The sequence below is a fragment of the Oryx dammah genome, unplaced genomic scaffold (assembly GCF_014754425.2).
Source record: "Oryx dammah isolate SB20612 unplaced genomic scaffold, SCBI_Odam_1.1 HiC_scaffold_11, whole genome shotgun sequence".
Classification (NCBI taxonomy): domain Eukaryota; kingdom Metazoa; phylum Chordata; class Mammalia; order Artiodactyla; family Bovidae; genus Oryx; species Oryx dammah.
The window spans coordinates 26,170,464-26,195,324 of record NW_024070195.1 but is presented as its reverse complement, the minus strand read 5'-3'; the positions used below and the strand labels follow the sequence as shown (position 1 = coordinate 26,195,324).

Here is a 24,861-nt window from a genome sequence, read left to right as displayed (position 1 = left end):
ATATTTCGTTGAAAACAATATATGTATGATATATAGAAGCATGGAAAAAATTAAATTACAGTTGTGCCACACATAGAAAACACCACCATCGACTATATCTTGATAATTATCCTTACCGCTGTCTTTTCATAAAAATAACACAAATCCAAGTTTTTAGAGAGGACCACACTGACATTACATTCTATAACCTGATTTAAAAGGAAACACACACCCATAGGCTATGGACAGCCTTCTGTGACAGTTCATATCGATTTATGTCACCATTTTCAACTGATCTAACCAATCCCTTACTGGCAGGCATTCAGAAACATCCTCAACTTTCAAAAATGCTAACATCTCAAAATACTTGGATATACCATTTCCTGGGGGGGGAAAGGTCAGAATTTGGTCTGTGCATTTCTATTACAATCATGAAAAACCACAGTATCCAGGTGTCTCACTGGTAAAGGATCTGCCTGCCAATGCAGGAGACGCGAGTTTGATCCCTGGGTCAGGAAGGTCCCCTGGAGTAAGAAATGGCAACCCACTATGGTATGCATGGACAGGGGAGCCTGGCAGGTTACAGTCCCTGAGGTCACAAAGAGTCGGACATAACTCAGCTCGCGCGCACACTGGGCAAACAGAGTAAACCTTAAATCAACTGTGCTAAGCGGGAGGGCTCGAAGAAATCTGTTTATAAGAGTGGCATTCAAACAGCGAAGAAAGTCACTCAATAAAAGCAACTGGTAAAATGCAAATACCATATTATCTTTAAAAACGCTATGATGGGCTGTGCATGGGAGCTCAGCCGCTAAGTTGTGTCTGACTCTCTGGGACCCTACGGACAGCTGTCAATGGGGTTCTTCTCTAGGCAAGAATACTGGAATGGGTTGCTATGTCCTCCTCCAGGGCACCTTCCCGACCCAGGGATGAAACTCAGGTCTCCTGCACTGGCAGGCAGATTACCACCTGAGAAGCTCATGACAGGCCACACCATAGTATAACATAGTTCAGGAAGCAGATCTCCACTTCATTGGACCACAGAGTTTTCTTCCTAGGGGGAGAAGGAGACAGTGGTCTGAAGTCATAGGATCTTTGAGAAGGGGAAGAGGTGAGAGGTAATTCTGAGGCTTGATCACTTGAGGGAGCCCAGTGAACCATGGGCTCAAGGAGAAAACCTCAGCAAACATACCCCACTTCCACATTTCTTAGCAGTCTTGGTGGCCCAGGCAGCAAATGGTGTGTCTGGTGTGGTGTGGATACATCAGGATGATATATAAATATATATGAAAATGAGAGACAACAGAAAAGCAGCTGCCTAATGACGGCTTGTGATGGTCACAGAATTAATCAGTATTCATGAATAATGAACATCGATGGAGTCCTTGATATCAAGCTCTATGATTAGCTCACAAAAAAACTCAATGAGATAAGCACAATTATTTTCATTCCCATTTTACTGAGCTTATGTGGGGCACAGTTGAGGATCTTAAATTAGTGAAGTGGAGGAGCCGGTAAAGAACCAGACAGTGTGAAAGCAACGCCTGCACTCCCAAGCTGTACATGCTCTGGGGTATGTACAAGCCCGGCACGACCTGGCAACATGATGTTGGGAAACGGGGTGCCCACCCGGATGGCAAGGGCAGCCGAGCCTCACACCAGCAGTCTGTTTTCCAGGAGAAGGAGAGCCTGGGAGTGAACCATCCTAATAAACCCGCACAAGAACACCACGACTGCCTTTTACTTCCCGGAGGTCTCCATGGAAATGCACAGAACCAACTGCGCCCTGGAGCCAGGCCTCTCCGATCTGTTTGGTTTTACACGTGCCCCTCGTCTGGGACTTTGGCCACGTCACCATGGTCTTTTTTTTTTTAGCAGTAAAGTGGAGCGAAGGCACTTGGGACTAATCACAGCTGAAAGACCGTCTATTTAGCTTCAGCGTGCTGGGCGGAAGGACAAGGAGACTATATTTGGGCAAACTGTTGATAGGGGCTTCGGTGGAGCGCTGGCTTGGGTGGCAGCTCCCTTCTCCCACCCGCGCCTGCCGCCACCCAAGCGTGGCTCGAGCACTTGGTTCTGACACAGGCCCATCCCTGAATCCTCCCTGGGGCTCCCAGGAGCAGAGGCGGCACCACCACTCCAGGAAGTGATGCAGTGAGAAAACCAGCACGGAGCCAACAGGAAGCCAGGAGGGAGCCCTGCAGCACAAGGTGGTAACGTGGCCCCTCCCCAGGTGCAGAAGCCCCCCAGCGATCGAGTTCAGACAGAGCCCCTCACAACTCTGGCCACAATGAACTGGAACCACTGGTTTTCCTATCCGTCCTCCACATGAGTCTCAATCATCTCCAGGTGCCTGGCACCTTCAATCAGCAGGGGCTCAATAAACATTTGAGCTTCCCTGGTGACTCAACAGTAAAGAATCTGTCTGCCAATGCAGGAGACCTAGGTTTGACCCAGGTCAGGGAGATCCCAGATCGGGAAGATCCCCTGGAGGAGAAAATGGCACTCTACTCCAGTATTCTTGCCTGGGAGATCCCATGGACAGAGGAGCCTGGTGGGGTCTCAAGAGTCGGACACAACTTAGCAACTAAACAACAGTGACAAATTTTAAAGAGTTCTGGTGATAGCTGTACAACAATGGGAATGTCCTTAATGCTATGGAACTGTACACTTAAATGGTAATATCAGGGTAGGGGGCTAAAAGGGCCATGGGATTATATGAAGTCATGTGTGTGAAACTTCTGAAAATTGTAAAGGACTATGGAATTTAAAGAACCTTCCATTCAATTTAAAAAATTAAAAGTTGTAAATGGTAAGATACTAACTAGTATGTTATGTATAGTGAAAGTGAAGTTGCTCAGTCGTGTCTAGACTGTAGCCCACCAGGCTCCTCCATCCATGGGATTCTCCAGGCAAGAGTACTGGAGTGGGTTGCCATTTCCTTCTCCAGGGGATCTTCCCGACCCAGGGATCAAACCCAGGTCTCCTGCATTGCAGGCAGACGCTTTAACCTCTGAGCCACCAGGGAAGCCCATGTTATGTATGAAGTGAAGTGAAGTCGCTCAGTCGTGTCCAACTCTTTGCGAGCCCATAGACTGCAACCTGCCAGGCTCCTCTGTCCATGGGATTTTCCAGGCAATTGTACTGGAATGGATTGCCATTTCCTTCTGCAGGGTATCTTCCCAACCCAGGGCTCGAACTCGGGGCTCCCGCATTGTAGACAGAGGCTTTACCGTCTGAGCCACCAGGGAAGTAGGTATATTTTACCACAATTAAAAAAAAAAAAAACAAAAAAACACGTATCACAGAAAAATAACAGGTGGTGACACTCAGATACTTTTAATACCCATTGTATGAAATGTGGCATTGTGTGCATTGAATAATTTGAGTTTAACAAGTATGGGGTGGGTTTAATAAGGTAACAATTAACAGTGAACCATGATTTACTGAAACAAAATGTCACAGAGGTGGCAAACAGGACACTCAGTAGGTCTTTCCAGGTATCCTAAAGCAGGAAGAGTCAATAAATGTGGAAGGGGTCAGAGACAAAGCCCCACATCCATCCAAGAAACCAGACTCTTCCCCACACACTTTCAACCCCAGACCTGAGAGCTGGCACTCCACGGGTCACAGAAGCGGGAGCTGTCCACACAGCTGCTTCACTCCCAGCTCCTTGTAACAGGATGGGAGGGCAGCGGTCTACAGAGCAGACCTCTGTGTGCGTGCTCAGGGGCTCTGCTGTGTCCAACTCTGCAAGCCCATGGACTGTAGCCTGCCAGGCTCCCTCTGTCCATGGGATTTCCCAGGCAAGAATACTGGAGTGGGTTGCCACTTCCTCCTCCAAGGGATCTTCCCCGACTCAGGGATCGAACCCTCATCTCCTGAGTCTCGGAAGAGTTTCATGTATCCCTCTGACCCAGAAACTTCCAGCCTCCTGTCACCACGCTGGGGATTCCAACAGCCTGGAACTCGAATCAGGAAATATCAGTGTGAGTAGATGGATTATTTAGAATATCCTGAGTGCATACCTGGCTCCCCAATTTACTAGCTGTGTGACCTCAGGCAAATTATGTGAATTCTCTTGGCCTCAATTTTCTTCTTTAAAATGGAGTCAGAATTCGGGCTCTGAAGTCAGACAGGTGGGCTGTCAATCCTGGCTCTGGCCTCTTGACCAACGGAAGCCTGGTTAGGCTCCCTGGTCTTTGCAGACCTCAGTTCCCTCATCTGTACTACGGGAGCAACCACGGTACCCACCACGGTACCCACCCTAAGGGTGGCTGGGAGGGCGGGATAACGGGACCCAAGGAAGGTGCTCACAGCAGTGCTTGGCACAAGGTCAGCGCTCAGCACACTTTGTCCTTTGACCCCACAAGCTGTAGAGTGCTACCTGAACGTCAGCATCCTCTGAGGCTCCAGCCAAGTCCCACTCTTCTCTGACGAAGCTTCCCTTGCCGGAATCTAAAAGCTTTCTCAACTCCAGGCTTACACAGTGGCTAAAACCACTGTATTCACAAATGTATTCAGCATTTAGTTATAAGCTGATATCTAGCACTACTTCCTACACTTGATATCTAGTGATTCAGATTGAATTCTTATCTCATTTCTTTTTTTCCAAAACAGAACTGGGAGGAGTTAGATGAATTTAAAAGCTACATACACCTACTGTTAGAAAAAAAAAAATTAAGGGAAAGATAACACTGAAAACTAAAGTCTTCCATGAGCTACCTGGGAGAGACATAATCGATGTTGACAGTTTGCTATGATTTTTCCGGATTTTGCCTTTGCATATACAAATGTTTTTTAGTATTATTAAAATGGACTCAAGCAATGGCTCTCTGTTCCCTAAGCTGAGGAGCAAATCCAAACGCTGGGCGTCCACGGCCCTGAGACCAGTGCAGACTCATCTTCCATAACTTCCTTCCTGAGCCACCTCCCCGACTTTGGCAACCCAGAGCCACTTCCCACTCCCTAACCTCTCTGTCCTTTCCACACATCCTCTCTCTGCCTGGAACACCTTCTCCCAGGCCCATCTGCCAGGCCAGCGGCCCTCAGGCCTTGAGGCCCAGCACACACATCTCCTGTTTACAGTGACTCACTCTGTACCTTTGCACACAAGAGCACCAAGGATACTGCCCTCTCCCAGAGGACTCTGGGCCCTTGTGACAGCAAGACCTTCACCTTTCCATCTGTGACCCACTTGGCAGAGAGCACACGCCTGGTCTGAGTTGGGTTGAATGAACAGATGAGAAAGGCCAAGGCTGGCAGTGAGGAGGCGTGAACCGTTAGAGGCTGGGAGAGTGTTCAGAGCAGGTGGTGCTGGTATGACACGGGAGGTGACATCTAGGGAGAAGCTAGAGTCAGTCAACAAAACGGGAGAGAGGGGGCGGGGAAGGGGTGCATACAGAAAGCAGGAGGCAGGAAAGAGGAATGTTCAGGAAGCACTAGGGTGGTTTGTGATGAGGGGTCAGGGCATGAGCAGGCTGAGCTTGCAGGACAGGATGGTCAGACTCCAGGGGGCCTGGAACGCCACGCTGGGCTCCCCAGACTTTAGGTGGGCACCACCAGAGGCCTGGAAGGGAGAGAGACCCAGACCCAGCTCTGAGCCAGAGGAAATCCGTGGAGAAGGGACCACAGCGGAGGCCAGACAGGAGGCCGAGGACCAAGCTGGGACTCACTGTCGCCACTCAGGTGGGAGACGCCCAGGGTGTGAGCAAAGGTCGAGGGGCAGTAAGGGTGAGCAGGGAAGCGGGGCAGCTCAGAAGGTCAAGCCAGCGGGACTAACAGACAAGACGTGGGCCAGTTCCAACAGATGCACCTGCTTTATTTTTACATCGCTCTGCTGTAGACCACGTAAACTACAGGCACTGGGGGCCAGGGCTGTTTAGTTAAGATGACGGGTGATCACCAATGGGCCTTGGGAAGAAGACCCCCACGGTTCCACTGCAAGAGGTCAGACAAGGGGCCGACCCCCTCGTTTTGTCTCCAGGGGCCTGGCACCAGCACAGAGATGGAAGACACATGTCAAAGATGATGACTGACACCCATCAGCACCTACCGCCTGATGGACGGAGCGCAGACAGCTCCTTATGTACAGTGAGCGAAGCAACTTCGTGAACAAAACGAAGCTGTGCACAGGCCGAGCGTCTCTCCTCCCCTCCCCAGTCAACCCCATCCCCCACCCCCGGGAAACCTCCCCAAAGGGCTCCCTCGCCCTCTGCCTCCTCTGACACTAGAACAAACCCTGCTTCCCTGGGTCAGGCTGCTGTACTTGAACATAAGCCCCTTCATGGCTTATGTAGCGAGAAAAAAAGGGAGGGGGGTGAAGATGTTCCATCTGGCTGAGGCCTGACTTCTTAAAAAATTAGAAATCGCGTTAGACGCAAAACATACTGTCTGAGTAAGTCTGAAGGACACTTCAGTGATAAGGTCACACAAAGGCAGCGCCAGACAGTGGCTCAGAGCAACACTAGTGTTCAAGGGCAACTCTGCACCGGGGCAGCCAGGTCACAGCGGGCCCCACACAACTGCCTGGTCACAGAGAGTGTCTGCCACACTGGGTGGACGGGGAGAGTCTCTGAGTGGACACCAGAAAGTTCAGATGTGGGGGTCCTAAGGAAAGTGGGGGCCCGGGGCGTACTTCCCGGTTGGGGTGGAGACTGAAATTGTATTAGGAGGTAGGGGGAGTTCTCCTGGGGAGTCCCTGCCACAGCCTTCTGATCAGACTCCTCGCCTCCAACCCCACCCCCCAGGGATCAACAAAGCAGAGGACAGAGTCTCAGGTCACTGCCTTCCCAAAGCTCTTCAAAGGCCCCCATTACCTCCAGGAGAAAGTCTCAGGCTGGCGGCCACCACCTACCTGCCCACGGTTGTCTATCTGCCCAGCCACTGCTCCATCTGAATTTGTTCTTTCTTCTGTAACCTTGGATCACATACCCACACTTCCTATAACTGTACGTGAAATGAGTGCAGGCGGCTGCGCAAGGACCTGAGTGACTGCCCGGTGTGGAGGTCACAGGACAGGGCACAGGGCTGACCTCCCCGCACACCCTGTTCCCAGCTGCGTTCCGAATACCGAGGGAGCCGCAAAGGGGAGCCCCATGAGCCAAGACATCTCTCCAACACCTCCCGAGAGCAACATGAAGAATAGGGCACACGCACTCAGCTAATGCCCTGCACCAAGCCATCATCTAAGCGCTGTAGCTATATCAACATTTCACCTTTTGTGCTGATGTTTCTAATCCTCCCCACGACTATCAGATATAGTGTTACCCCCATTTTCCAGATGAGGAAACTGAGGCATGGAGCGATGAAATAATCTACAGAGATGACACTGCTAGGACAGGGAAAACCAGAATTCAGACTCAGGCCATGTGGCTCCAGGCCCATGACCTCAGCCCCATAATTCATGCCTCTGACAGTCCTTAACAGAACCACACCTTAAAGACCCCCCCCCCCCATTTCACATTACTACACAAAAACCACAAAAAACAAATTCTCAGAAAGCTACACGAAGATCAGCATGTCCAACAGAACTTTCTCGAAATGTGGCGAGTGTGGCTGAGCAACTGAACCTTTTGTATCATCTTGATGAGTTTACACTGAAACAGCCCGGTGTGGCGTGTGGCTGCCTACTGGACGGCACATGTGAGGCCTGTGTTGGCTGAGTCCACAACTGTGGCAGCTCAAATGCTAACCGTAACAGATAATCCCTCCTCGAAACTAGGCTTCAGAAAGATGTCACCAAGTGCTGATGCCTCTCTTTTACAACATCTCTCTACCCCTTTAATTAACTTGCTCTTATAATTTCAAGGCAAAAAGCATGCCCCTGGTCAGAGGAGGTGAAGAGGCCTTGTAGATGGAGTGGGATCCTACCAGCTGGCGGGCAACGCCTTAAGAACGCTGCTGTGGGTGTGGGGTTAGGGTGGCTTCAGACTCTAGGTTCACCCCACTGATCTGAAATAGAGAGGCCACAGGTGGGTGGGTGGGTGGGTGTGTGGGTGGGTGTGGGTGGGTGGGTGTGTCTGTGTGTGTGTGTGTGTGTGTGTGTGTGTGTGTGGCATGTCACTGAATATGCACACACACTCCAGCCCAGGGCCCGGGACCACCCTGAGCACCCGTGTGATGAACGCTGGGCGGGCAGGACAGACGCTGGCCATTCTGCCCAGGACAGTGGCCTCTTCTTGCTCTTCCCAGGTCCCCCGTCAGCCTCTTTCAAACAGCAGTCACAAAATCCATATCAACAGTTACTCCTTGCCCATCAAGAACCACAGTTACTGAGCCAAGGCCCTAGAGCCCAAGAGTCACAACTACTAAAGCTCCACTCACTCTAGAGCCCGTGCTCTGCAATAAGAGAACCCACTGCAAGGAGAAGCCTGCGCATCACCACGAGAGAGCAGCCCCGCTCGCTGCAAGACACAGTCTGACGGCAGTGACCAAAGCCCAGTGCAGCCAGAAAAGGAAAAGAAACCCTCTTCAGAGGTAGGACAACCGAGGCTCTGGGGATGACGTCCTTCTCACCCCTACCAACTCAAATCATGCTGGGGTTTGATGTTGAAAATCTTAAGAAACCATATGGAGGAGTTCTTCAAACCTCAACCAAAGCTCCAACCAATGAAGGCCTCCGCGTCCAAGAAATCACACCTGCATGCACGCACACACACACCCCGCCTTCGGTCAGTTCACTCATCCATGAAGCTGTGTCATACACAATGCCTAGGAGTCACTGCCACACCTGTCCTCTGCTCAGGGTGTTGGGGCTCTATTCAATAAATCCCCTCTTTCACCAATGGCAGTGGCTTGAAGGTGAGGCCCAATCATCTGTAACTCTGTAAGTTGCACCTGCCGCTTTCATCAAATTCAAGACCTTACTTCTATCTGCAAAACAGACTATCAGCTTCAAGCTACCACATCATAACCTCCTTGGAGAGGAGGTCACCGTGTTCACATTCATCCCGAGAACTCCACACAGGCATACAGCAGGCACTCAGTCAGCAATGAGGTGCCAAATAAATGCATGCAGCGCACTAAAAAAAGATCTATCAGTCTCGAGGCTTCTGCACACACAGTTGCATTCAAAAGCAGCGTCTGGAAAGCCAATGAGCAGATGTGTAAAAACACCCTGGACCTGAGTCAGATGACGTGGGTTCAAGCCCTGAGTTTGCCAGAAATTCACTCGATCGTCCTGGGCGAATCACTCAACCTCTGAGGTCTTGTTTTCCTCTTCTATAAAGGTAGTAGATGATGTCTAGGTTTTCCTTTAGCCTCTGGGCTTGTAAAACATGAAGAAAAGCTGTGCCCTTGAGCAGTGACCACGATATTAACTTGATGAAAATGCCAATGAAGATGTCAAAGCCAGAGTCAATGATTCTCACGCAGATGTGGGCCAAGAGCAGGCAGTGACTTTAACAGGAGGTAAAGCTTCTGCCCACTCACCCTTGGTCACATATGACACACATATTCGGGTTACTCTCTGGAGTCTCTATCAGGGATATGCAAATTGCAATGACTGTTCCAAGAAGAAAAGTCTCCACATGGAACAATGACCCCCAGACATTACTTCCAGGTAATAAACAGATTCCACTCAGACAAAGAAAAATAAAGCAGCCCTTGGCTACATTCCGTAGACGCCCCATTCGTGTAAGCATCAGAGCTGAGCTCTAAGTGTGAGCCAGACGGGGCTGACTTCTTGTCTTGGCTCCGACTCAGGGAGGATGGTCCTTGGCCAAGTCTCTGCTCTAGAAGCCAGGCTCTGGATGGGTATGACAACCCCCATAAACCATCCAGATTACAGGGTGAGGCCAGTAAAACATTTCACAGATGGAGACTGCTGCCAACCCCTCGAGACAGATGAGGGAAGCCGTCGAGAGGCAACGTGGCTCGGGTGGAGAGCCACAGAGAAGCACCTCACCTAACCCTGCAGTCCCCAAATTCTCTCCAGGGGCCTCCCAGGCCCCCACTCATGATGACCAGGCTCCGTTCCTTCGTGCAGGAAAGCTATGCGAACCTGCGCGGTCCAGGAGACCCACTTGCAAAGCTCTTTAAACCTCACAGTCAACCCCCAATGTTAACCAGCTGTGAGTAAGCTAGGCTGGGTTTCTTTCCACCCGGGACACCTGAGACGAGGCAGCAAGTCAAGGCTGTATACGAGATAAAGGTGTGCTCGTGAAATGAGAAGGGCTGTGTCAGGAGCCTTGGTGGTAGCCTTTACTGTTTTCTACCCCCAGCTTTTTTTTCTTTAACTCCCTTTTCTTTAACCATGAGGTACCAATGGACACCAGATACACAGAGCTGGATAAAAAGGTTACGAGATCATATCAGTGAAGTTTCCCACCACGGCCTGCTAAAAGCACTCTAGTTGATTAGAAAGCACTTCTGTAGTTTGGGAACTCTAATCCCCTCTTATCAACCCTTCAGCTTAGGCATTTATCAGGGTGGGAACAGGGGATACATCTGCCATAGAGTGATTTCTGGGGCCCCTGCCCACGATGAAGCAGATCAAAAAAGGAGCTCATGCCTGCCAGACTGAAGTTTTCTCCATAGCAACACATAGGACTCTGCAAACAGGCAGGACTAAGGCACTCTGTTGTGACTGGGCTGGACAGTGCTCCGGAGAAGCAGCAGCTGAGGGTGAAGACACAGAGCAGGCGAGGGGGAAGTGGCAAGGACGGAGCTGGCAGGGCAGCTGACAGCCACATATCTGAGACCCTCTAGCACCCCCAGCCCACCTTTCAATAAGACGGATGGAAGAGGGACAACTGATGTCCTCCGGGGAAAGAGGCACCTAGGGTACTGTGATTGTCCCCTTTGGGGCAGACGGCTGGCACTAGAGAACTCAGGGGGAAAGGTATCACGGAAAAACAGGTCATATCTAAATGGAAATCGGGGCCAGTGTGATGGCGGAAGGTGTGCTCACACACCCAACTGGAACGCCAGTAACAGAGACCACCAGCGTAGTTGCTGAGACCATCAACTGAGTGCCTGCACGCCAGGCCCAGTGCGAGACATTTACACATTATCCTGTGGTGAGAGTTAAAAACACACTCACTGATCAACACCTCCTTTCTGGCCATCACATTTTTGCCAAGGGAATAAACAGGGATCACTGAGGTACCCTTACATCCCACAGGAGAGGGTTTGACGCTTTAGGTAGACCAGGAGGAACACTAGCTCCAAATCTCTGGTCTGTTGTTCAGATCACTGAAATGTGGGTAGAAATCCAATCACAGAACAAGGGCACCCCAGAGACAGCCCTTCTCGGCTTCCCCTGACTCATTTCTTTAGAACACCACTGATGGGCCACGTCAGAGGCAGGAGAGGAAGACGCGTAAGTCAGGAACTATACAAGCTGGCAGAGGAACGTCTTTAAAAGCACATTAGGAGTTAGTCAAAGAGGCGACACATGCCCACGGATGAACATCTGTGCCGTATACACAGCTCTTCGTCTTAACAGAAGGGAGGCAGAACTGTCTTAGGGCACTCATGAATGCTAAGAGGCAGGACCGGCAGCCTCACTTCGGGTTGCGGTGCCTACGGGGATGCCTGGCAGGATGTGGACTGGTGCCACGGGACCCGTGTCCTGCCAGGTTGTAACACAACCGGCTCCCACTGCAAACACATCACCCTGACAAGCTGACCGTGGCAACCAGGAAGAAGGTGGTTCCTGGGGGCAAGGTGGTCCTACTACATCTGTCTCCAAAACAATCTGAAAGCAAAAGCCAGCCACTGCCCTCAAAGTGCTGAGTCCAAAATTCTTAAAGTCTTCATGGACCAAAACAGAAGCCCAACCTCCAAACGATGGGCCCAGAATTTCAGAACCGTTTCCATGCTGCAGACCGGCAGCGCCTGTAAATGAGCTTGGGCAACAAACAAAAGTTTCTGTCTCAAAATGACTTTAGAGGTAATATACGAGTGGCCTCGTCTCCGCTGGATGTGCCCCCCTCCTTGTTCTCATTCTCAGATCGCTAATGAGCGCCTTTTCCTCTCTCTTCCCCTGCCTGGTTTGGTCTGAAACGTGGCACCAAAGGAACAGGACACTGGAAAGGGAAGGGAAAGGGGAGGGAATGCGGCTTTCAAATCGGACACACACCCCACTGGCTGCCCACACCCTGAAGGCCGCTGGGGCCGGACTCCACCTAAGACAGGCCTGAAGGACCCAAAGTGTGGAGTAGAAACCCCCCCTTGCACCATCTCTCCCCAGCAGAGTCAAGAAAGAGAGAGCTGGAAGGGAAGGAGGGGGAAAATAAAGCTCCACATTCCTGACATTTTTTAGCCGAGTGCCGAGACTGCACAGAACAGCTCTATTCCAAACAGCCCGCAGGATGGAAAGAAAACCTGGGCTCAGGGGGGAAGAGCCTGTCCCCCTACCCCAGCCTCAAAAATGGGAGAAGGAATTTCAAGAGGGTTCAAAACTGAGCCAGATGGAGGTGGGAGGGGAACTCTTTCATGTGTGTTCTCAAAGGAAGCGATCCCAAGGGAAGGAACTTGGAGTCAGCATCTCCCAGGGGACAGAACTAAGGTCCTGAGGTCCCTGCTGGGGAACGAGAGCCCTTCTGAATGCTGGTGAGTTGACCAGTGAGTTGGGGAAGGGGCGAGGCACAGAAGAGGTGGAGACCAATTAGGAAGCAAGAGCCCTGGCTGCCAGGGTAGGGGGAGAGGGCCTCAGCTCATTGGCCAAGGTTGGGCAGGGGACCCTAGAGGAGGGAGTGGCCAGGATACTCACTCTTTGTGGAAGAATTATAATTGAGTTTTCCTGACTCAGCTTCTGAATGAAGGCATCCTAGCCCTGCCCCAAGTTAGAAACCCAAAAGCCTGCAGTCCCCTCACCCTGCCTCCCCTTTCCATCTCCTCCCTCTTCAGTCGGCGGCGTTAAGTGCTGGCCTGCCCCTGCACTCTGACCCACATCCCTACCTACACATACAGGCACAACACCCCTCCAGGGGAGAGCCCAGATGGCCCCGAGTGACAGCAGGAAGTCCCCGACGGTCTCCCCTGTGAGGGAGCCCACATGTGTTTCTTGGAGGTCCCTAGAAGACAGTGAGTTGTTTCCACTCTCATTAGGTAGTTCTAGAAACCTGAGTCTCCCCAAATACCTATCTCCGTGGAGCATCAGCTGGTAGATACAATGAGGACCTTCTGTGTGCCTAGCACAGCAGAACACTCATGCTTCGTAAGGGAGGTTGGGGCATGGCCCTCCTCCTCCCAGGCCAGCCCACACTGACCCACATCACACCTCAGTGCACCTTTCCCAGGAGACAACCCGCCTGAAGGCATGGATGCCACTGGACTAAGACTCTACTGGAAGAGGGTGGTGGGACGGACACAGGCATTTCAGCCACGATCCTTTCCACATTTCCCAGTCCAATCCCAAGATGGGGAGGACAGCAGGGCAGTCTTTTCTCTGTTTTTTCCCACCCTGGGCCTTCCTTCCTCCTCTTCACGTACGGGATTAAGGACTCCTGGAGCTCCCATAGGCGGCCAGGTTTAACCAACAGGACTTTTCACCAGACCACAGGTGGCAAGGGAAGGAGGTATCCGGAGTTTAAATGCTCGGCAGCTCTTTTGGAGCAAAGACAGAGTAGGTAGAGTCATCACCCTTAATGAACGCCAGAGACACAGCAGAGGCCCACCAGGCTGCAGAGCGAGCATGTGGCTGTGAGTGCTACAGCTGTCACGTGTGTCTCTCCAACCACACCCTCCAAGACTGGTGACAAGGCATGGGGAGGCCTCTCAGAATGAAGGACAGCAAGGAGATACTGAGGGCATCTGCTGGAGCAAACAAATTCTCTATCCCATAGGCTATTTTTATGGCCAACAATAAAGGTTCAGGCGCAAATGACTTGCTTTTATATTGGTAGAAGCTGTTACTGCGTTTGCTGCTCACATGATCTCAGTTAAACCTCACAATAACCCCCAGGAGAAAGACAGGTTTTTACAAATCTGTACTAATGGGGAAACTGAGGCTGCAGCTGTTGGTTTGTTTGTTTGTTTGTTTTTATTTCATCAGATTAGTGACCAAGCAGAGACGGCAGCACAGGAGATGACCCTGGCCTGACAAAGCCCTTGCCGCGGATATACCACGAGAGTTGTGGGGGTTGAGGGAAGAGTAAAGCAGGCCTGCAGACCCCAATAGTAGTCTCCAGTTACTTCCAAGAGACCCTGAAGCCCAGCCAAGGACACGTGCACCCATCCAACCTTGGCTCAGCCACCACAAGAACATTCCCACCTTGAGGGCAGCTTCCCTGCCTAGCAGGGCCCTCGTCATCCTGAGAGAGGAGATAGGAAACTCAGACACAGAGGGACACGCAAGAGGAAATTAGCCACACCAGGAATCTTCCATATCCAAGGCAACTGATAGATGGTTACAGCTTCCCAGCCCGTTCCTGAGATGCAGATAAGCTGCCGATGAAGCTGCACTCACCTTGAGACAAGGCAGACCAGGGCAAGTCCTTCACTGTTTGCCAGTTCTCCCTGCTTGGGACTATCACATTTTTCTGGCTGTCCGGAGCAGGGAGTCTTCCCATGAGCCCCCTTGGATTCCGACCCCATTCGAGGTAAGTCGGTGAGGCCTGCCCCAGCTGTCCCCTACCCGCCCCCAGTTATGGTAGAATCACCTTTCTCCTAAAAGCAGAGGGTATGCCTCGCCTTCACCTTGCTCCTGTCACAGGGAGAAGCTCTAGGTCCACCACAGATGGAGTGAAGGAACAGTTCACAGAACGTTATGTTCACAGGGTATATGAAAACTGGCCTTTGGGGCAAGAGCAAAAAAAAAAAAAAAAAAGGAGGGGTGTCAGGAGGACCGCAAAGGGCACTGCTGGAATGGGGTTAGGGCCGTACCCCGAACACCCCCGCTATGGCCCAGTATTGAGGATGCAAAAGACACCGAAAATCAGGTGGGAAGTGGAAAAGGGCCGGGGTCCCTCCCACTGGAAAAGCCTGGAGGAGTTGGCAGCTAGGGCTAGGAAGGGGTAGTTGTGCAATGCCTGCGGGTCTGGGAGTCTCCGGGCTTGGCTCCTGGACACCAGAAAGGAACCTCCGCTGGGCGGGCCAGGGCCGCGTCGGTTCGAGGCCAGGGTTGAGAGTCGGGGCTGCAAAGAGAGCTGCAGGGTCCAGTGGGTACCCAACGGGGCGGCAGGGCTGGCGGGCACGACGCGGAGCTGGCGGCGGTGTCTGGGCTGACTAGGAGGCCGAGGGGCGCACGGTGCACAAAGCCGGGGAGATGCGGGGGACCGACACGGCGGCCCGGCGCCCGGGCGCAGACCTCGGGGGACCCGTAGGGGGACGCCGGGCGGAGCGCGAGAGGGACGCTCCCCGCCCCGATGTCGCTCACCTCGAACATAAGCCCGATAAGGACGCAGAGCACCAAGCAGAAGCCGATGTCCGCATGGTTGTGGATGACGAACTCCTGGCTGAAGAGCGGGTAACTTTTCGTCCGCCGGCGGAAAGCCATGGCAGCGGGCGCGCACGGCCGGCGGGGCCCGCACCCGGCGCTCAGGAGCCGCCGTGCAAACTTCTCGAGCCCCGGCCCCGCTCCACCCGCCGGCCCGCCGCCCGCCCGCTCGCTCACCCTCCCGCCGCCGGCCCAGCGCCCAACAACTTCTGGGGCCCGCCCCCTTCCTCCGCCCGCCCCCGCCCCCGCCGCCCGGAACCGCCCCCGGCGCAGCCCCCTCGCCGCCCGCGGCCCTCAATCCGCGCGCCCGGCTCGCTCGGGCCCCGCCCCCCGCGCGCTTAACCCTCTCGCCGCCGCCGGGGACGCGCGGGGGGCGGGGCCGGGGCCGGTGGGGGCGGTACCCGCGGCCGGGTCCTTCACGCCCGGCTCCCGCACCCAACTCCTTTCTCCTGGGCTGCGAATCTGGAGTTTCCAGCCGAGGGGCTCACGGACGCCCTGCCCTGCCCGGACAGGAAGTGGGCCCGGGTTTCCCTCTCTCCTCGGCTACCGCTCCTTCCTCCACGGGAAGGGAAGGGCCGCAGGGCCACCGAGAGGTGGGCCGCGCCTCCGGGATTCTTCCGGGGGTGCGAGCTGTGACCCTGGGGGGTTGAGAGCAGCGCAGGTTGGGCGCAGGAAGGAAAAGCTGCAAGCCGGTTTCCTTGATGGCCCGCGCCCTGCACCGATGATTATGAATGGACGGATAACCAAGTGTTTGCTGAAAGCTGGAGAGCGTTAGGCACGGTTCAGAATGCTGGGAATATGCGGCAAAGACCTTGCCCTCGGGGAGTTTGTTTTCCAAAGAGGGGAATGGATGAATTCGTGCAGGTTTGCTCTGACATTTGAGATCTTTATGCCACTATCAATGAGTTTCACACCTTTTACCCAAATATCTTCGGTATTAATCTGAAAAAGTGGAAGAATAAACACTGAAGAAGAAAAGAAAGAACTTTCACATTGAAAGTTTCTGTTCAGTATTAAGTTTTAGAAATACTCCTGGAAATGACAAAAGGTATTTTTCATAAATTAATTTATATTGGCAAATATTGGATTTATTCCTACCAGTAATGAAGGAGTCAACTAATCACCTTCCAGATATACAAAAATACAAAAATGAGCAAAGAACTATTTAATTCCTAGTTCCTTTTTTATTAGGTCCTCAGCTATTTCACTTCTAAGTAAATACAATTTCTTAGAAACGGCACAGTGTAGGAAATGGAGTTGAATCTGGACTTAGCTGGAGTTCCAAGATAAGTTTTCCATCTTAAGTTTCTTGAATCCAGTATTTAGTCTTTGTTCTTTAATTCCTTTATCTGACTTAAGGAAATGAAACCTAATTTAACTTCAAGACTCACCTTTCTTTTAGTTGGACCTCAGTCTCAGGAATAGAAAGATCCAGAACTCTGGAACATCTCAATTTGCCATCTGTGAGGAGGTGTTCAAATCTTCAAACTGCAGACATATATCTATTAGGTTGAAACCTATGGAATTGATTTCTTTATAAGTCAAAACTGGAATACCAGTATTTCATATGGTTTAATCTGATAGTTCCCTTGTGTTTAAACATGACCATTTCTAGTGGATGCGGTGGTGGGGATTTCTTGCAAAAGATGAGATGTTGCCAACCTTTTAATATTCCCAAGAGTTTAGTTGGAAAGTTCTGGTACACAGTTAGGTACTATAACCTCCACATTTATAAATGAGAAACGTGATATATAGGGGATGACTTCTGGCTCAAATTGATGAGTGCCAACTCCAAACGTTTCCAAATATCACTGAACAACTAGACTTGAGGCTTAAGTTTAGCTGTATGATTTGTATGTCATTACCTTTGAAACCCCAACAAGGAAGTCTTAGATGCCTACTTCAACTGTCACAACCATCTTTAAGTCCTAGTTTCAAGACCACCTTCAACCCCAAATGAATCTCTTCCCAACCCTTCTCATGTAACCAGTCATGGAGTCCCATGAATTCTTACCTCAGAATCTCTCCCGTCAGCTCTCACCTCCACCATTCTTCACCTGGACCACACTAATTACCTATATTATAATGACTCCAATATCTCCCCCCTTCACACATTATTCCACTAGAAATATCTACTGAGCACCTACCAAGTGCCAGAAACTGGGCTAGTTACTGAAGACAGAAAGATAGGACAGCCCTTGGTGGTGGTTTTAAAATATGTCCTCTAGTTCTTCCGTATCTCTCCCAAAAAGAGATGGTGATTAATTCACCTCTCCCCCTTGTGTGTGGGCTAGATTTGGTGGCTCGCTTTTAACAAACAGAATAAGTGATGCTCATAAAGGCATTTTGGTTTTCTTCTTTTTCTCTTGTCCTGGATCACTTGCTCTGGGGGGGAAAGTGGGCTGCCATGTTCTGAGGATACTCAAGCAGCTTTATGGAGAAGTCCCTATGGACAGGAACCAGGACCTTCAGCCAACAACCAGGGCTAACTTTCCAAGCTTCTGCATGAGCCCTGTTGGAAGCAAATCTTCCAGCTCTGATCAAGCCTTCAGATGACTGCAGCCCTGGCTGACCTCTTGACTGCAACTTCATGATACACCCCTAGCCAAAACCAGCCACTCCCAAATTTCTGACACACAGCAACTGTGAAATAATAAACATCTGCTGTTTTAAGTCATTGAATCTGGTTGTCATTTGTTATACAGCAAGAGGTACGCTGCAGCTTACAATCTATTAGAAGAAACAGAGGCATCATTACAATTCAGTGTGATGATGGTGGCTCTAAGAGCAGTTTGAAATATATACCCGATGAGGACAAAGAAAAGGCAACTTAATTCTGGTTGGGGTATTGGGAAGAGGACGTTCAGGCTGGACCTTTAGTAGGTGCATTCTCTATTTTACTAATAGAGAATGCAGAAGAGCAATGTGAGATAAATTTTGGAGACTTAAGATGGAGCTGGATTGTAATGCATTTCAAATGCCATGATAAAGAATTGTACCTTTCAAGGTATACATTTATCAAAACACTGTGAATATCTTACAATTTTATTTGTCAATTATACCTTAGTAAAACTGAAAATTAAAAAAAAGAGAGAGAGAATTGTGACTTTACTCTGCAAACAGTGGGAAATTTTTTTAGCATAACTGAATCTCTCTTTAAAGAGAGAACCATCAGGAATACAAAGATCATTTTTATTTAAAAAGAGTGGTATCTGGAAGAGCAATTGAAAAACTATTATAACAGCCTAGTCAAGAGAAAAAAAAAAGGAACCCTTCTCAATAGTGATAAGAGTGAAAGGGCAGTGGATGATTTCAGGGACATTGCAAGGGTTAATTCATTGGATTTGGTGTTTGCTTTAATATATGATGTATAGAAGTTGGAGGAGTGAAAACTTTAGGCTCTGGTGCTCATGCTCAGTTGCTCAGTTGAGTCAGACTCTGCGACCCCATGGACAGTAGCCCACCAGGCTCCTCAGTCCTGGAATTTTCCAGGCAATGACCTAAATGATAGTGGGACCATTAAAAAAATGTATATGGAACAACAGAGAAAGAACAGTTATAAGAGAGGAAAAGTGAGCCTCCCCTTTGCACAAGCTGAGCCTGAGGAGTCCTAGATGCTTTGACAGGTCAGTTGGAAACCATTGGATTGGATTAAGGGAGGGAAAGCCAGAATTAAAGGTATTTGTGCTTCATCTCGGAGAAGGCGATGGCACCCCACTCCAGTACACTTGCTTGGAAAGTGGCGTCACTAAGAGTCGGACACGACTGAGTGACTTCACTTTTACTTTTCACTTTCATGCATTGGAGAAGGAAATGGCAACCCACTTCAGTGTTCTTGCCTGGAGAATCCCAGGGATGGGGGAGCCTGGTGGGCTGCCATCTATGGGATCGCACAGAGTCAGACACTGTGTCAGACACTGAAGTGACTTAGCAGCAGCAGCAGCAGCAGCAGCAGCAGCAGCAGCAGCAGTGCTTCATCTGCAAGGGGACTGTTGAATCAATGAGGTTAACCAAGTGTTCCAGGAGAGTGTGTTGAGTGAGGAAAAAGCCCAAACTCAGAAGAATCTGAAGGACTCTCAACCCTAAGAAGAGAAGAGAAGGAAAAGGAAAGGGTGGGGTGGAGGAAGCTGGAACATAAGCATTTCAGCAGGACAGGTTAAAGCAGGCAAGATGAGAAGAGGATGAAGCCCCTAGATGTAGGCATTACAGTCTTCAAGAGCCTACTTAAAAAAAAAAAATTAATTGAAGTAGAGCTGATTTACAATGTTTCAAGCATACAGCAAAGTGATTCAGTTATATACATATTTCAGATTCTTGTGCATGCTGCTGCCATGGAAGCGCAGTCTTAGCCACTGGACCACCAAGGAAATCCTTCCATTCTTTTTTAATGGCTGGTTAATATTCCCTTGTGTATATGTCCCTTGGACTGCAAGGAGATAAAACTAGTCAATCCTAAAGGAAATCAACCCTAAATACTCATTGGAAGGACTGATGCTGAAGCTGAATACTTTGACCACCTGGTGTGAAGAGTTGACTCATTGGAAAAGACCCTGATTCTGGGAAAGATGGAAGTCTGCAAAAGGAGAAAAGAAGAGCAGAGGATGAGATGGTTAGATAGCATCCCTGACTCAATGGACATGAATTTGAGCAAATTCTAGGAGATAGTGAAGAACAAGGAAGCCTGGTGTGCTGCAGTCCATGGGGTCACAAAGAGTTGGATACAATTTAACAACTAAACAACAACATTCAATCCACACAATTTATTGTGTATCTGAATCACATCTTCTTTATCTATTCATCTGTTGATGTACGTTTAGGTTGCTTCCATGTCTTGGCTACACCAACAGTATAGGAGGGTTTTGAAGCCCACTCTTAAATGGATATTGGAGTGGACATAGTTAACATTGGGTAGGAGATAAGAAAAGGAGATGAGAAAGTAGTCTATTCTTTTAAGAAGTTTGGTGAAAAAAGAGGAAAATGGATGGTGTTCTTGGGAGATATGGAGGATCCAAGGAAGGGTCTTTATTTTTTAAGATCTGAGATTGTTTGGAGACAGAGAAGAAACATTCAGGAGAAAGAGAAGGAAATATAAAATACTAGAAATATGGGAGATCATGGATGAAACCAAGGAAGAGGCATGAGGGCCGCTCCAAAAACAAAAGCAAGAAGGAAAACTCTTCTGAGCCTAGGACAACAACCTAAGATGGGTGAATATATAGTTAGGCCTGGAGGTGGAGGAGATGATAACCTCTCACATTTATATTGTGCTTACAGTTGCCCCGTAAGGGATCAAGATGATGATTACCAGCCCCTTCTTATAGCTGTTCTGAGACACATGAACCAAGGGCCACATAATTAGCAGGTTGATGAAACAGGACTCAGACCAGAGGTCAGCACCGGGTCCCCTCTGCCTGCCCAGACTGGAGCCTTTCAGGCTTCCTAGAGCATGGCACTGATCAGGTAGGGGCCATCTCTCTCTCTCCACCAGTCCCATAGTAAAGCATTAGTTACCCCGTCATGTCTGACTCTTTGCAACCCCATGGACTATAGCCCACAGGCTCCTTTGTCCATGGGATTCTCTAGGCAAGAATACTGGAGTGGGTTGCCATTCCCTTCTCCAGGGGTTCTTCCTGACCCACAGATTGAACCCAGATCTCCATTGCAGAAAGATTCTTTACCATCTGAGTCACCAGGGAAGTGGGGACTGATAATTCTGAACACCAATTCCTAACTAAACTGGAATAGCCCCTCTTTCTAGACCATGGGACTCATGGCACTCTTGCCCAAAATGAGTCCGGCTTTCTGGTTTCTGTACAGTAGACATATGAATTTTGCAAATGTCACACACCTATCAGTCACTGTTGAAGCGTCTGGCTGACGGAGCTCCAGATTGACAAAGTGAAGTATTGTTTCTCTTGGAGTCTAGCATATTAAAACAGACTCCATACCACCTTTTGCCAAATGACGAACCATCTGATCTTGCCTCGTACCCCACAGCGGTGTAGTGGAATCAGTGGTGTACCAAGGTCAGGGCAGTGGAAGCAGTTAGCCCTGGGGGCAGGGACAAAGGGGTTGCATGATCTATAAAGAATTTTAAAACAATGAAAACCTTTAAAGGCACTGTGGTATCCTGGATTGAACTCTGGAACAGAAAAAGGACACTAGTGAAAACATTGCTCAAATCCAAACACAGAGTATAGTTTGGTTAATAGTATTGTACCAATGTTAATTTCTGTTTCAAAAAATGAACCACAGTTATATAAGCTGAGTGAAAAGTTTTATGAGGACTATCCATAATATTTTTGCAACTCTCCTGTAAATCTAAAATTATTTCAAGGTTAAAAGAATTTAAATGAAAAAAGTGACTAAAAATTGGTGTTTCTTTTTTTTTTTAATATCACATGGCAATTCTAAGTGATGTTCAGTTCAGTTCAGTTGCTCAGTTGAGTCCGACTCTTTGTGACCACATGAATCACAGCACAACAGGACTCCCTGTCCAACACCAACTCCCGGAGTTCACTCAAACTCACGTCCATCGAGTCAGTGATGCCATCCAGCCATCTCATCCTCTGTTATCCCCTTCTCCTCCTGCCCCCAATCCCTCCCAGCATCAGAGTCTTTTCCAATGAGTCAACTCTTCACATGAGGTGGCCAAAGTACTGGAGTTTCAGCTTCAGCATCATTCCTTCCAGAGAAATCCCAGGGCTGATCTCCTTCAGAATGGACTGGTTGGATCTCCTTGCAGTCCAAGGGACTCTCTAGAGTCTTCTCCAACACCACAGTTCTAAAGCATCAATTCTTCGGCGCTCAGCCTTCTTCACAGTCCAACTCTCATATCCATACATGACCACAGGAAAAACCATAGCCTTGACTAGACAGACCTTTGTTGGCAAAGTAATGTCTCTGCTTTTGAATATGCTGTCTAGGTTGGTCATAACTTTCCTTCCAGGAAGTAAGCATCTTTTAATTTCATGGCTGCAATTACCATCTGCAGTGATTTTGGAGCCCAGAAAAATAAAGTCTGACACTGTTTCCACTGTTTCCCCATCTATTTGCCATGAAGTGATGGGACCAGATGCCATGATCTTCGTTTTCTGAATGTTGAGCTTTAAGCCAACTTTTTCACTCTCCTCTTTCACTTTCATCAAGAGGCTTTTTAGTTCCTCTTCACTTTCTGCCATAAGGGTGGTATCATCTGCATATCTGAGGTGATTGATGTTTCTGCTGGCAATCTTGATTCCAGCTTGTGCTTCCTCCAGCTCAGCGTTTTTCATGATGTACTCTGCATATAAGTTAAATAAGCAGGGTGACAATATACAGCCTTGACGTACTCCTTTTCCTATTAGGAACCAGTCTGTTGTTCCATGTTCAGTTCTAACTGTTGCTTCTTGACCTGCATACAGATTTCTCAGGAGGCAGGTCAGGTGGTCTGGTATTCCAATCTCTTGAAGAATTTTCCACAGTTTATTGTGATCCACATAGTCAAAGGCTTTGGCATAGTCAATAAAGCAGAAATAGATGTTTTTCTGGCACTCTCTTGCTTTTTCGATGATCCAGTGGATGTTGGCAAGCAATGTTAGAAGTAAAAATACCTCCCGCTTGCCCAAAACTTCTGCTATAAGTTCTAAACAATTGTTGTCATTGCTGTTAAGTTATAATAATAAATATGTAAACTACCTCCTTCTTGCTCAAAACTTTTGCTCTAAGTTCTAAATAATTGTTGTTGCTATTGAGTTTTAATAATAAATATGTAACTTAGCCCATTTTTATTGCTTATCTTTTAATAAGCATTGCATCCTTATGTGAAGTTAATTCAGCTCTCATATATACCGCTGGCCCCTAATTTACAGGTTCTCAGATGCTCACATTTGTTTCAAGTAAGTTCATATGGGATTGGAATCAGAGGAGCTCAATTCCTGCACAGCCAGATCTCCACCCTCTAGTGTAACAGAAGCTTGCATTTGAACCACAAATTGGAAATAAACAATGATGATGATTTTACAGATGAAGAGACAAATTGTTGCTTTAGTTCCGTCATTCTGTGTGACCACTTGCAGATCTTATTTGTGTTTTAAAATTTAGAACAGTGAGACAGAGTACAAATACCATTATTATTTTTTATTATTATTAATTTCATGTAATGTGTCATGATTAATTCTGGTTTTTGTTTTTTGTTGGGGGGAATGGAGCAGAGTCTTTAAAAAAAAAAATGCTAGCTCACTATTAAATATGCTAAGTACAAGAGAAGGTAGAGTTAAGAGTCCAGGTATTAAAAACTACCTTAAAATAGCCCACTCCCCTACTTTTAGAGACAATGAGAAGAAAGCCCATAAGACTGGTGAGTTGGGGCGAGGACAAGGCCTCCCTTCCCAGCCTGGAGCTCCCAGCCCAGTCTCAGTATCCCATGCTCACTAGTCTCTGGCAGACAGGCAGTAACTCAGAAAAAACAAGTAGCTCGTCCAGTGGCAGCTAGTGACTCAGTGGCAGAGTAACACGGGAACCAGGACTCCTGACCACTCAGGGCTCTAACCACTGCCCTCTATTTCCTCTTTCCAGCTCTCATTCAGCTGGAGACAGATTTATTCCAGACGACTAATGAATATGCCACCATTCAGGAGGGAAGTGGGGGGCATTTTTAAGAAGAGACGCAACTCAAGTTAACACTAGAAATGAATACATTGAGGTCAGAATTCCTGCAACCAGAAAAATAATTTGAATACAACATTTGGGGAGGAAAGGAACAATTTCAGATTTTGACTTCCACTGAGTTCTCCAATGTGGGAGGCATCTTTAGATGGAAACTATCTGGGAAACTTATCCTTAGTTTGTTTAAAAAGAAAGCAGTAACTATCAGAGCAGTAGCTCTGTTATGCAGTGGGCGTCACAGTGAGGAAAAGCTCAATGGAAAGATGGCTTATAGGAGCCACTGCCTTCCCCAAGCAGCTTTCGCCCAGACTGGGGAGAAAAGGAGACATTGATTACATTTAAGCACCTCTCTGTGGACCTTTGGTACCAGTCCATGAAATCCATCCAATCTTGATTCTCACATCACAGCCCAGGCTTCAGGAACCATCCACTTGTGAGCTGTCGATCAGAAACACTACATACAACCACTGGGTCTTTCTTTGTACAGTTCCCAACCACAATAATTGTTTCTGGGTTCCTCGATCCCCACAGAGCAGATAATTGACCTCCTGCTGTGTGCTTGAATGGTTGATGGGTGAGTCAAAGGGTGGGTGGGTGGATAGGTGAGTGGAAGGGAAGACTGGTGTATGGTAGGATGGTTGGATGGGTAGGTAGTTGAATGAATGGATACATAGGTTGAAGGTAGGTGGATAGGTGAATGAAAGGTTGGAAAGGTGGATGATCGGATGTGTGGAAGAGTGCATGGTTAACGGATCAACATGAAGGAATCTGGGCTTCCCTGGTGGCTCAGCTGTAAAGAATCCAGCTGCCAAGCAGAAAATGTGGGTTGGATGCCTGGGTTGGGAAGATCC

General features: G+C 48.9%; 1 protein-coding gene and 1 long non-coding RNA gene across 3 annotated transcripts in view; one reads left to right on the top strand and one right to left on the bottom strand.

Annotated features, from left to right (window-relative positions):
* Positions 1–15,527, bottom strand: part of TRAM2 (translocation associated membrane protein 2) — a 68,284-nt gene extending 52,757 nt beyond the window's left edge. The window contains exon 1 of one of the 2 annotated variants that reach the window (XM_040249458.1): positions 15,305–15,527. In XM_040249458.1, the coding sequence (XP_040105392.1) occupies positions 15,305–15,424 (120 nt within the window). In that variant the 5' untranslated portion in view covers positions 15,425–15,527. Of the gene's footprint in view, positions 1–14,588; positions 14,736–15,304 lie in introns of those variants that run through there. The other variant, XM_040249459.1, reaches the window with a different exon arrangement.
* Positions 15,528–15,770: 243 nt separating this feature from the next.
* LOC120870017 lies at positions 15,771–18,041 on the top strand. Its single transcript, XR_005722704.1, has 2 exons — positions 15,771–16,412; positions 17,763–18,041. It is a non-coding gene; the product is annotated as an uncharacterized LOC120870017 (long non-coding RNA).
* Positions 18,042–24,861: the final 6,820 nt, after the last annotated feature.